At 38.0% G+C, this 14704-nt stretch overlaps 1 protein-coding gene across 5 annotated transcripts in view; it reads right to left on the minus strand.

Annotated features, from left to right (window-relative positions):
• Window positions 1-14704, minus strand: part of ADGRV1 (adhesion G protein-coupled receptor V1) — a 593679-nt gene that overhangs the window by 188286 nt on the left and 390689 nt on the right. For 4 of the 5 annotated variants that reach the window (XM_050795448.1, XM_050795446.1, XM_050795445.1 and 1 more), the window contains one exon: window positions 13090-13206. The exons of the other annotated variant lie outside the window; for it this stretch is intronic. In XM_050795448.1, the coding sequence (XP_050651405.1) occupies window positions 13090-13206 (117 nt within the window). The remainder of the gene's footprint in view (window positions 1-13089; window positions 13207-14704) is intronic. 5 annotated transcript variants of the gene reach the window in all.

Genomic DNA, 14704 nt, shown 5'->3' on the forward strand with positions numbered 1-14704 from the left:
GGTCAGGAGATCGAGACCATCCTGGCTAACATGGTGAAACCCTATCTCTACTAAAAATACAAAAATTAGCCAGGCATGGTGGCAGGGCCTGTAGTCCCAGCTACTCGGGAGGCCGAGGCAGGAAAACGGTGTGAACCCGGGAGGCAGAGCTTGCAGTGAGCCGAGATCGCACCGCTGCACTCTAGCCTGGGCGACACAGCAAGACTCCATCTCAAAAAACAAACAAACAAACAAAAAAAGAATATGATCACTGAAATATACTCTAAGAGAAGTACTTTCCATAATAATATCATTTTTAAAGCTATGGACTAGAAATACTAGAATGTAATGACGCAACATTTAATTATTCTAGAAATATTATGGCCCAAACATAAGATTTGTGTTGACTACCTCATTTCAAGTTTTACTTGAATTTTATTGTAATGTACTGTGGTAGGCACATTTTTGGACACATGCCTAGCTCATGAGCACCCCTTTTCCAAACTCTGCCTCTCTAACCCTCCTCCCACCACAGGCTGAGTGGGTTCAGTGTGCTCTGTGTACTCCCTGACACTGCTCCCCTGGCCACAGCTGATTTGATCAGGGGAGAAGCCTGGCCCAGGCTGAGCCAATCATCTGCACTGAATTCCTTGATGTTCCATGACAGTCTAAGCTGGTCAACTAAAGTAAGAGGACATAGAAAGGGGGTAGCCATGAGCACAGTGAAGCAGAGGTGTGTTAGAGAAGAATTCTCACAGTCCCTTGTGAAGTCCAACTGTAGGTACAGTTCTTAGGTTCAATGAGTTATCCAAAATGCCTTTAGGATTTCAATTTTGTTTACTTTAGCTCGACTTAGGTAACTTAGTTTTTCTTTCTTCTTCCACCCAAAACTTGAATGAGATGTATTAATGTATTGCTTTCCCAAAGCAGTGGGGTTAAAATCTCCAGTTACTGCCATTTTATTTTTAACCAAAAGAAGACCCTGGAGCATTTGACTATACAATATGTCCTCACTTAAAATCGTCAATAGGTTCTTGGAAACTACAACTTTAAGCAAAACAGAGTATCACGAAACCAACGTTACCATAGATTAATTGATGTAGAAAAGAGTTAAGTTCCTATGGCATATTTCTGGTCACAAAACAATGACCAAGCTTCTAAAGACTTAAATGCTTCTCATATTAAACACTGAATTAAATGTGACCTATACATACCTTTAAGAAAGACTGATAAAAACAAGTGAGATGATTATTTTTACAAAATTATTTTTTAGAGACAGGGTCTTGCTCTGTCACCCAGGCTGGGGTGCAGTGGCACAATCATAGCTCAGTGCAGCCTTGAAGTCCTGGGCTCAATCAATTCTCCCACCTCAGCCTCTCGAGTAGTAATTAGTTATCCAGGTTTTAGTGAATCAATGAGTGCCACTTGTTGTCATTATGGTGGGTTAAATCAAGGAATAAATGTTTGCAAAGTGAAAATTGTCAGGAGCACTTTCTACCACTATGCAGGTCAAAGACAATTACAAACATGGCAGGCTCCCTGTGCACTTCCGTACAGCATTGTTTCTTGTCTTGCATTTACCTGATTTACTTTCTTCATATACTTTATAAATTTTTATTTTACAATAATTTGTATTCATTTATTCATTCATTTTATAATCTGCTTATTCCAGTTCGGGGTCAAGCATGACCAGAGCCCATCCTGGCAGCTCAGGGCACAAGGCAGGAACCAGTTCTGGACAGGACGTCATCCCATCTCAGGGTGCACTCATACATACCCACACACATGCAGAGCGGGAACATCTAGACATATCAATTAAGCCAGTGTACACAGCTTTAGGATGTGAGAGGAAACCCGAGTACTAGAGAAAACCCATGCAAACATGGGGAGAACATTCAAACTCCACTGTGAAAAGAAAATAAATCTTGGGGCCCCCAAATCACTAAGCTAAAGGGAAAAGTCTAGCTGGGACTGCTTAGGGCCAACCTGCCTCCCATTCTATTCAAAGTTATCCTTCTGCTCACTGAGATAAATGCGTATCTGATTGCTTCGTTTGGAGAAGCTAATCAGAAACTCAAAACAATGCCTCAAAAAGTGTATCTTTTCTACCTATGAACTAGAAGCTCCCTCCCTACTTAGTCTTCCCACTTCTGCTTCAGGTTGTTCTGCCTTTCCAGACTAAACCAATGTTCACCTTCCATATGTTGATCGGTGTCTCATGTCTCCGTAAAATGTATAAAACCAAACCGTGCTCTGACCACCTTGGGTACATGTTATCAGGACCTCCTGAGGCTGTATCATGGGCGTGTGTCCTCAACCTCTGCAAAATACACTTCCTAAAATAACTGAGACCTGTCTCAGATTTTCAGGGCTCACGTCTCACAGAGTAGCCAAGGCTAGCAATTTATTTATTTTCTCATCAATGTTACAACAAAATGATGTTGAATGAAATGATATTGATGACCTGTTGTATTCCTTTCCTTGAAATCATTGTTCTTCCTTCATAATCTAACTTAAGAGTATTAACAGATCATTATGTTTGGACAATTTTATGTTAACAGATATATAGCAAATATGATCTATGTGTCTGACTGACTATGCGTTTATCCAATGTGGAATTAACAGAACACAAATTAGAGGGTGTCGCTCACCCAAATATGCTTCATGCTAACTAAACATAGCTTACTGTTCACAGTTTATCTTATACTTCTCTGCTAAAGACTGTTCTAAAATATTCAATCTGTAGGTCTCTATTTACACTTCTGTTTCTAAGTTTTTAAAATGTTGTTAGAAGGATCTTATAAACTATCTTAAGACCACCCATCCTCACAATGTAGTCATGGCATTTTTAGCCAAAATGTTATTATGCCCAAAGTTAACCAACTACATCCATCCTACTTGATTGTTTCTACATTTCATACACACTCAGAATACAAAGTTTCCTACCATTAAGGTCATTTAAACAGATGGGATATAGTCTCTGAAGACAAGTACAAAAAAATTCCGAAATATTTTCAGCATTATAAACCAAATTCGTCACTTGGAAAGAGACAATTAAATGAAATTTTTTGTAGCTTAAAAATCCGTGATGTTACTAAACGGTCTCATCTTCAATAACTCTAAACATTAGGATATTAGAACTACCATTTTCTTATCTTCATTGTTGCTTATCAGGAAAGATGATGTACTCTTGAATTCTCACACTTCTCACAATTACCAGCATATCATTGTGTCCGGAATTGGTGGGTTCTTGCTTTCACTGACTTCAAGAATGAAGCCGCGGACCCTCGCGGTGAGTGTTACAGTTCTTAAAGACGGTGTGTCCAGAGTTTGATCCTTCAGATGTTCAGATGTGTCTGGAGCTTCTTCCTTCTGGTGGGTTCTTGGTCTCGCTGTCAAGAGTGAAGCTGCAGACCTTTGCAGTGAGTGTTACAGGTCACAAAGGCAGCGTGGACCCAAAGAGTGAGCAGCAGCAAGATTTATTACAAAAAGCAAAAGAACAAAGCTTCCAGGCTGCGGAAGGGGATCCAAGCCGGTTGCCAGTGGCTAGCGCTGACAGCCTGCTTTTATTCCCTTATCTGGCCCCACCCACATCCTGCTGATTGGTCCATTTTACAGAGAGCTGATTGGTCCGTTTTGACAGAGTGCTGATTGGTGAGTTTACAATCCTTGAGCTAGACGCAGAGTCACGGAGTGCTAGTTAGCTAGATACAGAGCTAGATACAGAGTACCAATTGGTGTATTTACAAACCTTGAGCTAGACACAGAGTACTGATTGGTGTATTCACAAACCTTGAGCTAGACACAGAGTGCTGATTGGTGTGTTTACAATCCTTGAGCTAGACACAAAGTCACAGAGTGCTAGTCCTCCAAGTCCCCACTAGCTTAGTTAGATACAGAGTGTATTCACAAACCCTGAGCTAGACACAGAGTACTGATTGGTGTATTTACAAACCCTGAGTTAGACACAGAGTGCTGACTGGTGCATTTACAATCCTTGTGCTAGACACAGAGTCACAGAGTGCTAATCCTCCAAGTCTCCACTAGGTTAGCTAGATACAGAGTGCTGATTGGTGCACATAGGATCCTCCCGCTAGATATAAAAGTTCTCCAAGTCCCGATCCCAGTTCAGGAGCCCAGCTGGCTTCACCTAGTGGATCCTACACCAGGGCTGCAGGCAGAGCTGCCTGTCAGTCCCAAACCACGCCTGCACTCAGCCCTTGGTCTGTCTATGGGACCAGGCTCCATGGAGCACGGGGTGGCGCCCTTTGGAGAGGCCCAGGCCACACGAGAGCCCACCACAGGTGGGGAGCTCAGACATGGCGGGCTGCAGGTCCCAAGCCCTGCCCTGTGGGGAAGCAGCTAAGGCCCCGTGAGAATTTGAGTGCGGAGCCGGCGGGCCAGCACTGCTGGGGGACCGGTGGTGCAACCTTCACAGCTGCTGGCCCGGTTGCTAAGCCCCTCACTGCCCTGGGCCGGCTGTGACAGCCGGCTGCTCCGTGTGCGGGGCCGGCAGAGCCATGTCCACCGAACTTGCACTGGCTTGCCAGCGCCGCTTGCAGCCCTGGTTCCCGCCAGCGTGTCTCCCTCCACACCTCCCTGCAAGCAGAGGGAGGCGGCTCTGGCCTCAGCCAGCCCAGAGAGGGGCTCCCACGGTTCCGTGGCAGGCTGAAGAGCTCCTCAAGCGCAGCCAGAGTGGACGCAGAGGTCGAGGAGGCACTGAGAGTGAGGACTGCTAGCACATTGTCACACCCCATCATGATCACCTAGGGAACTGTACTTGGGTGTACTTAATTAAAAGCTCATATTAATAAATGTAAGGAAAACTATGTAATGCTATTTTTGAAAATTTCCTATTACAAACACAATCTATACAAATACAGAAAAGGAAGATTTGCAAAGCACTCATCCAAAAGTAAAGCTCCAGGTGCATAATAAGTAATATAAATGTTACATATTTTTAAAAATCTACAAAATTCAAAAGGACCTGATGATCGGTAACTTGATTTGCATCTTTGACATGGTTCTGCATGGATAAACTGCTTTTGGCCAGTATCACTTGGCTTCTCTGGGTTTTAATTTCCTTCTGTAGTAAGAGGAGAGGTTAAATTTTTAGTTATTAGTAATTTCCTAACACTTTGTGATTGATTATTGCAAAAATGACAATTCTTTAAGTAAAAACACTAATGGCATGGATGTATACAGACTATGTTTTTTTAGCAGCAACACAGATCTTACAGGTCATTTTACCATGGCCCCTTATGAGGAAACTGAGGTAATGAAAGAACAGCATAGCTTTTTCATCTTCTGGTTAGCTACAGAACTGGGAGTGCAACATAACTCCAAACTCCCTTGTAAAGACTGATTATATTTAAGATTTATTTCCATATAAATTGACATAAATAGGCTGGGCACAGTAGCTCACACCTGTAATCCCACCACTTTGTGAGGCCGAGGCAAGCAGATTGCTTGAGCCCAGGAGTTCAAGATCAGCCTGGGCAACACGGGGAAACTCCGTCTCTACAAAAAACACAAAGTACTAGCCAGGCATGATTATGCACGCCTGTAGTCCCAGCTACTCAGGAGGATTAGGCAGTAGGATTGCTTGAGCCTGGGAGGCAGAGGTTGCAGTGAGCTGAGATTGTGCCACTGCACTCCAGCTGGGGTGACAGAACAAGACCCCATCTCAAAAAGAAAAAACAAAAAAGAAATTGACACAAATATTGACAATATTATTATTACGTGACAGTTTCTTGTCCTCATTTTTTTCCCCAATCACTTTATATGCCAGTGGAGATACGCTTTACTCATATAAGTAAAAAAAACCTGTTCTGTATCTTCATTTTTTTTCTAAGACTTAAGGAAAACTTACAAAGGCTTATCAGAATATAATACCTAAAACAATTGTGAACTGTGGATTAATTTTTCTTTACCTTGTAGTACCTACTGAAATGCTTTGCATATAATTTTAATTGAGAAATACGAAATAAATGAAGATGCACACAATTCGTTTTGAGCATTTAAAACATTTTATTGACTTTAACACTAATTTTATAATTTGGTTTAATAATTCGGTTTAGTTCTGAGTTTGTTTATATACATATATATGCCACCTTGTTAAAAATAATTTGATTTAAATGTGTTTAAATTTTTAATTAAAATGGGTATATAACAGGTATATATTTATGGGGTAAGTGTGATATTTTGATACAGGCATACAATCTGTAATAATCAAATCAGGGTAATTGGGGTATCCATCACCTCAAGCAGTTATTATTTCTTTGCATTAGGAACATTCTAATTCCACTCTTTTTGTTATTTTAAAATATACAATAAATTTTTGTTGAGCACAATCACCCTGTTGTGCTATCAAATACTAGATATTATTCATCCTAACTATATTTTTCACCCATTAACCACTCCCTCCATAAATAATTTTAGAAGACTCCATAATTTTAATTGATTTGGCTGAACTCATAATGAAGGACAAAAGTTAACTGGTGAAAAGTGAAAAACGGTGAAGGTAATAGTTTAACGGGAAGAATGAAACAAATATTTATTTTATTTTATTTTATTTTATTTTTTTGAGACGGAGTCTCGCTCTGTCACCCAGACTGGAGTGCAGTGGCGCAATCCCAGCTCACTGCAAGCTACGCCTCCTGGGTTCACACCACTCTCCTGCCTCAGCCTCCCGAGTAGCTGGGACTACAGGCAATTGCCACCACGCCCGGCTAATTTTTTGTATTTTAGTAGATATTTTAACAGGGTTTCACCATGTTAGCCAGGATGGTCTCAATCTCCTGACCTCATGATCCGCCTGCCTCAGCCTCTCAAAGTGCTGGGATTACAGGCATGAGCCACTGTGCCCAGTCGAAACAAATATTTATTAATTGGTTAATAAATGTAGACCAAACATAAAGCTATATATCATTTAATCAAGACTTCTCTCCTAGGTTTTACTATGCTCTGTTTACACCAGAGGAAACGGAGGATGGGAGAAGTGTATTTCTCAGAATTAGTAATTCAGGCTATTGGAATTTAAACTGATTCTGTGTTAAATGCAAGCAACCAATTGTAATACCCAGATATAATTTAAGTCAAATATAGATAGCAGTAAACTAAAAGACTGTGTCTACAAGCATATATACTTACATTCCTACACAAATCTATTTATTTTTACAATAACATTTTCCCTACTATTTTTCCCAATGTCCAGATAGAAAAATTGAAGACATACCTTGTTAAAGTGTTTTGTCATAAGCCATAGTTATGCTTTCATATGTTCCATAAACACATATTCATTCACTTATTCATATATCTTCATAAAATGCATATTAGCATATGAGTAAAACATAAAGGAGAAATGCCTTTTAAAGTTAAAAATCGGCTATTTGAACTCCATAATTTTCATGGTATATGAAATAAAGATCGGTATCCTGACTGTTTTTTAATAGTTGATTATTAATTGTGTCACCAGAATCCTTAAACTGACCTATAGCATCAAGTTTAGTCAGAGATCATAGATGCTATTAATTCTATCTATTCCATATGCTCTTAATCATTCATTTCAGATGAGAGTCTAAGAAATGTTATCACTGGTCCTTGCCCCAATTCTCCTCCCTCTTTCTTAACATTTATTGCATGAAATAAATTGCAAGACTTTTTGAGGACTGGAGAAGTCAGTATTTTCTGGGTGTGTCATTTTTATCTTGATACCAGTCTGTTGTCCTTAACACCTTTGATGTCCCCCCAAATTAAATCAATGATAAAGGAGAAACAAGGCTAATTTTAGCATTTCCCTTCCTGTTTTGCTATGCTCTGGCACTAAGTAGCCTTTCTACCAAGGAATAAATAACATGTACATTTGCTTGTTCATAGTCTGGTTACATTGAGAAATTAACGCACAAGATGCGAATGCTCAAGTACAACTGTAAAATGATTTCTAACCTTATTCTACCATTTTAAAAATGTGTTCTTCAGTTAAGCTGTAATTTCAAAAGAAAAGATTATATTTCAAATTAAGCTGTAACTCTAGGCATGCGATGAGCAGACTGCAAGAACAATGCAAGGTTTGTATATTTTTCATAACTGATGCAGATTGCTATACAATCATTTAACTTGGTGACAGGAAGTGATCATAAAATTGAGCCAAATGAATATACAGGCAAAAATTATCTATTTCATATACGAATATCTCAAATAATTTATTTGCAATTTATTTACCTCATGATCTGGAAATCCAACTGAGAGCATGTTTCATGTAGACATGAATAGTAAAAGCATAATTCCTAGGAATTTATTCTATGGATACGGCCCAAGTAAACAAATACTCAGAGTGTGAGGATATCCAAGGACACATTGTTTACTATAGCAAAAAGTAACACGATAACCAAAAAATTATGTAATGTCATCAACTGGAGCCCAGAAAAATAAATTACGTCATAACCATATTAAAGCATAGGAAAAAGATATACCCATGCATGGTAAACTTAAAGATGTCCATATATGTACACACACACACGCATATACATATACATGTAACACATATATACACTATATATAAATATATGTACACTGTATATATATACACACACACATACATACAAGAACACACATGTGCTTATTTAAATATTCATAAATATTTGTCTATGCATGGGATATTTATGGAGAGATACACAGGAAAACAGTAGTGTTTACCTTCAGGAATTGGTATTGAAGGTAGAGCAGAGAACGGAGAATGCAAGAAATAGTGAGAAAAAGATGTACTTTTTATTTAGTATTCAATTATGTTTTGTATCTGCTATGTCTAAAATGAAACCAAATCAGAACAGAAGAAGGAAAAATAGAACTCGCAAAACAGAGTAAAGATACTGCAAGATTTTAAATTCTCATTGTCAATTTTTCTTAAAGGAGATATAACCCTGCCTTCTTAAGGGAGAAATGATTTCAATAGTTCCAAGGGAGTGCTCTTACATGAAGAGCAAACAGAAGGATAATTCAATATGTGTGGCCAAGAAAGGAATTTATGATTTGTTTCCTTTTAAAAAATAAGCAAAATAATTTGTTACTACATCCTCGCCTTGCACTGTGTGACTTTTCTGTCAAAGAAAAGGGAAGCCTGAAGAAACAGAGGCAAGGCTGTTATTTATGGAGCCTGTTATGAGCAATGCATCTACTTTAATAAAGGGTTAAAGGTTCTCCAGCTTGCTAAGGCTTTATAGCTAGTTAGTGTCCACCTCACTCAAAGTCAGACCTCTTTCCACTACATGAAGTTGATTTTCTTTGGTTAAAAAGAAGGTGTAATTTATATTGGAAAAGCGGAGCAGTCAAGATGTTTTCAAATCTATGAAATTTTAGCCACAACATATTATCTTAACAAATAATATGGGTAAATATGTACAGAGTATGCAGTCTGTCCCAGACACCACTTCAAGCTCATTCTATGTAGTCTGCCAAGAGAGGTAGTATTATTACAACTTGAGTTTTCAAATAAGAAAATCTAGGCTTAGAGAGCTTATGTAACTTGTTTACCAATAAAATTTTCCCTAAGCTACTCTAAAATTAATCTAAATTTATTATAAGGCACTAAAAGTATAGGATATAAAAGTAAAATAATTTTCAAGATAAAGTCATAAAAATGTATTCTAAGACTGAAGATATAATGCAGATAAAAATAAACATTAACAGTTCTGACATGCTTAACTCAGTAATTACAAATTTATGATTAATTTATTGTCATAAGCTATGCACAGACATAAGTAGTATCATATTCACTCCTATATTACTAAAAAAAATGAAGTAGAATCATTGAAGTAAAAATTCTCTCGATTTTATTCAACCTAATTCAACCAATGGGATTGAGCTAATAATAGTCTAACCTACATAATGTTTTTAAAACAGATTTTAGAAAAAAAAAATTTAGCAGTCACTATTTTTATGAATGGGAAAATGTTGGTTGGTGAAGTGACAACCTCTGAACATAAAATAATTCATTAAAAGTAACCTAACTAGAATTCAGAACTTATTGACTTTTCCCCTTGTGGTCACACCACAAACCATGAAAAATGTGTGGTGTACCATCTGAAATACATTAAACTTCATTGGTACTTTAAATAGCTTTCCTAAGCCATTAGCCATCCAGAAATCTAATTGGTCTACTAAATGTGAATCAGCCACAGTCATATTTACCTAACTTGAAGAAGAGATGTAGAATATACCAATCTTCATTAACTTGGGTGAAATCTTATATATGATTTTGTCTAATGCTCCCTGAAAGCAGAAAATCCATCTAAAACATGTTTGAAAGTTGGTCATTTCCCTCTCAATATATTTCAGTGATTGAATTCACTCTACTTTTAGAAAAGCCTCTTCAACTTTGACAGTTTTATTGGCTATGAAAACTCTTAACCTGAATCAAAAATTTCCTTCCCTAATTTTTGACCCATTTGCTCTGGTTCTGCCAAATGGAGCTACATAGTCCACCCTTTCCTGTAGTAGCCCTTCCGGTATTTGTAGACAGCCATCACATCTCCCTAAATTCTTTCCAGGTTAGTTATGCCCAGCTGCCTCAAAGTTTCTTAGAGGGTTGTTTTCCAACTTCTCATTGGATAATTAATGTTCCTGCTGAAACATGACCCATGAGAGTGGTTGCTGTGTCCCAAAATAGTCTGAATTTTGTAGATTACAGTGTAACCATGTCTGCTTCCATACTGCTATCAATGCAACCTAGGTGTGTGTTGTTTTTGCAGTTACTGTAGTTGTTCTTGTTAAGCATTCTGGTCACATATTTAATTGCTGCCAAGTTTATGTTAAATTATAATTTTGAGTAATTTACATTAACTTCCATCAGATGATGTCTCTTTCATTCTAGTTTTTAATTTATCACAGTACAGTTTCTCTTCATTAGCTCTACCTGTAATCTTAATGCAGGCAGCTCTCTGTTGCAGCTGTCCTTTCAGTTCTGTACCACATGCATATCTGATAAGCAATTTCCTGTGTTTTCATCCAAGTAATGAATCAAAAATTCTGAATAGGTCAGGGGCATGGACAAAGACCTTTAGCACAGCACTGGGGACCTCAATCTAGGCAGATAGATAACAACATAAATAGGGCACATTTTAAAAAGTTTAACTCAGATAAACTCTTAAAGAATTTTGCCATCAGAAAATCTTGCAAATGTTATTCTAATTTCAGCAGATATGTAAGTTTTATGTTATATGCTTTAAATTCACTTTTATTTGTAAATTTTTTTGAGAGGGGAGCTTGAAAACACCATAAATTGTCCATGATTAAAACCGTTGAAAGAGCTATAAAATATTAATAATTATTCTATGAGTTTGGAATTATTATCTCTATATGCAGATTTAGAAACAAAACTTGGAGAGAGTCAATAGTTCAATTAAGCTTACACAGATAGTAGCCGAGCCAGAATTCAAACCCAGATCCAGGGTGCCACTTGTTTCAACTAGTTCTATTAGCTAAATAGTTCAGTCCTCTTCTTCAGCCCCCACTACTATCATATCATACTGGGGAAAACAACCCTTCCTTGAGCCTGTGTGGTATTCTCTCATAATATCACCACCTCACTTTCTTTCTCCTTTTACCATTATTTCACTGTTGCTACATAATCAAGTCCTACAACCTTCTTCTTCAACAAGAAAAAAGAATATGCAAGGGACTGAATGCATCTGTTTTCATAAAATAGTTTACATGCATACTCAGAAATGCATATGAAACTGTATCACATGGAAAACTTAACAATACCATTACACAGAATGCATTATCAAATGCAGCATTTTAGTTGAGCCATTTAATTAGTGACGTTAATACTATGCACTGTCCTCCTCTTTATCAACCATATCAGCCATTTATCAACCAAATCAACAAAGAATAATGGAGATAATTTGGGATTTTAGTTAGAAAAGAATTGAAATTTCTCTGCCAACATGCACTAGTTCCTCAGGTGAGTATGCTAGGACTCTGCTGGTCTCACTCAGTACCTTCTCCCCAAGTAATCTCTTCCAAACCAATGGCTCCATTTTCCAACTCTAAGCCAATAACTTCCCAGTGCTTTTTTTTTTTTTTAGACGGAATTTCGCTTTTGTTGCCCAGGTTGGAGTCCAATGGCGTCATCTCGGCTTACTGCAACCTCCGCCTCCTGGGTTAAAATGATTCTCCTGCCTCAGCCTCCCTAGTATCTGAGATTACAGGCGCCCACCACCATACCCAGCTAATTTTTTGTATTTTAGTAGAGATGGGGTTTCACCATGTTGGCCAGGCTGGTCTTGAACTCCTGACCTCAGGTGATCTGCCTGCTTTGGCTTCTCAAAGCGCTGTGATTCCCAGTGCATTTCTAAAATGTAGGCCTCCCTTCTGAGCTTTAGCTTCATGTGTCCCCGTCTCCTCAAAGTTCCCACTGGAGGTTTCATAGGCACTTCACATTCAGCATGTCCCAAACGAAACTCACCAGCTTTTCCCCATTGTTCAGCGATCATAATTTCAGTTACCAGTATCCACCAGATACCCAGGCCAGAAATTTGGGGAGCATCCTGGGTTCCAACTTCTGCATTCCTCACAACCAGTCTTTACATCCTATAGTTCTAATTTTAAAAAATCTCCAAAGCAGTTCTCTTCCCTTTGCTTCTACTGCCACCTCCCTAGTTCACGCTACCATGATTTCCCCTTGAATACAGCTAAATCTACTTAATTGGCTTGCCTATCCACCCTTTCTTGTCTCATATTCACTACAAACAGGGAGATCTTTCTAAAATCTAAATCTTATCATGTCACTCCTTAAAAACCTTCTATTACTTTTCCTAGAAAAATGTTCTAATTTCCTACTGTGCTTTATAGGGCCCGCATTGCAGACTTCATCTCTAACCTCTCCCTTGTTTCAAATCCTACTGGATTTCTGTAATTTCTTCAAACTCACAATGCTCTTTACCATTGTACAGCTTACAGGGTGTTTTTATTTGGCATTTATATCCTAAGAATGCAGTGATGGACATGTGGAATTACTTCTACTTCAGTACAGAGTATCAGACATTAAGACCACTCCACCCAGATTCATCATAAGATTAAAGGGGCGGGGAGAGGGAATGAGGTACCAACCTGAATGAGCATCCAGCTAAACTGGCAAAGGTACAGATAATGTGTGACAGCAGCCACAGCTGAACAGCTCTCCTCAGCGAGTTGGGGACTTGCATATGCAGACGCCAGAAACAGAATCTGTAAAAAACAGATACTTCTATTTTTAAAATATGCTAAAATCGATGAAGAATATTAAGAAAGTAAATGCTTTCTTATCTAAACCTATGACTCAGTGATTCCATGGGAAAGTAAGTTGACTTGTTGTCTAAACTGATACGACTTTAAGAGTCATTCTAAAAATGGCAATATATGGATTTTTATATTTCTAAGAAATAATGCATGATATGAAATTATGCTACATGTTGCTCTAGGCTCTCATAAGGAAATTCGCAAAGTAAACTGTGTTCTTATCATTGATGAGTAAAAATCCCATGAAATACATTTATTTTAGCAAAGTAGAAAATAGTGGAAATACCACTCCTTGTGTAAATCAAAGCTAATGGGAGAGAAAAGAAAGATAAATCAAATATTTGACTTTACCCATCACCTGCAGCCTCTTGCCAGGAAGTAACACAGACAACAAAATGGACTTAAAATGAGTTTAAAAATTCAAATTCTATAATTATCTTAATCTTTGGATTTTTATTTCAAGTGCCTTCAAGCTTTTGTTCAAAAGTCACAATGAGGCCTCTCTTGACCACACTATTTAAAATTGCATCCTGCTTTTAAATTTTCTTCTCACACACATAATTCCCCAACTCTACTTTTCTCTCTCTCTCTCTCTCTCTCTCTCTTTTAACCATCACACATCACCTTCTAACGTGCTTTGTATTTGCATTTTTTTTTTTGGCTATTAGTCTCACCTCCTAGAATATAACCCCCGCAAAGACAGGATCATTGACTGTTTTACTCACTAATGTAACCCAAGCACATAGCTTAGTGACTGGCACATGGTAGGTACTCAATAAATACTTGCTGAGTAAATAAGCAAGTGAAGTGAAAGACTCTTTATAATTTCTATCTTTTCGTATTTTCTCCAATAAATGACTACTGTGTCAAATATTGCAAGGATGAGTGTAGATGGCAGGGGGAAACTTGGAGCAATAATATTGGGCTATAAATTCTCAATGAATAAACTCTGGCTCCCCCTTACAGACAGGAATCAACTTTTTGACTATATTTTCAGAGAGTACCACTGTGCCTGGAATATAGAGGTGATCAATAAATGTTTATTATAAAAATGAATGGTTTATTCCAAAAGCACAGAGGAGAAAACTAGTTGACTTATGCCTTAAAATCTCTCTTTTAAAAAGAAAACATGACTGCCTTTAATGCTATTTGAATTTATTTTAAAAAATAAATAATGTGCCCAAAAATAAATAAGACCACGGGACAAAATGTTGTTAAATTTCAAGTGAAATGTGCCCCTCCCCAATCCTCTTGTTACCAAGGACATGTCCCTCAACTCCCCTTGAAAATTTCTACTCAAGTGTATTGGTAGGGCAGCATCCCTGTGGTAAATTCGTTAGGATCTGCAGTGAGGCTTTGCATGTTCCCAACATCTCAATTTCACAATGAAAGATGTACCTTAATCTGATTCCTCAATTACATAAGACCCAACATGCTAATTTAAAAT

The sequence above is a fragment of the Macaca thibetana genome, chromosome 6, assembly GCF_024542745.1.
Source record: "Macaca thibetana thibetana isolate TM-01 chromosome 6, ASM2454274v1, whole genome shotgun sequence".
Taxonomy (NCBI): domain Eukaryota; kingdom Metazoa; phylum Chordata; class Mammalia; order Primates; family Cercopithecidae; genus Macaca; species Macaca thibetana.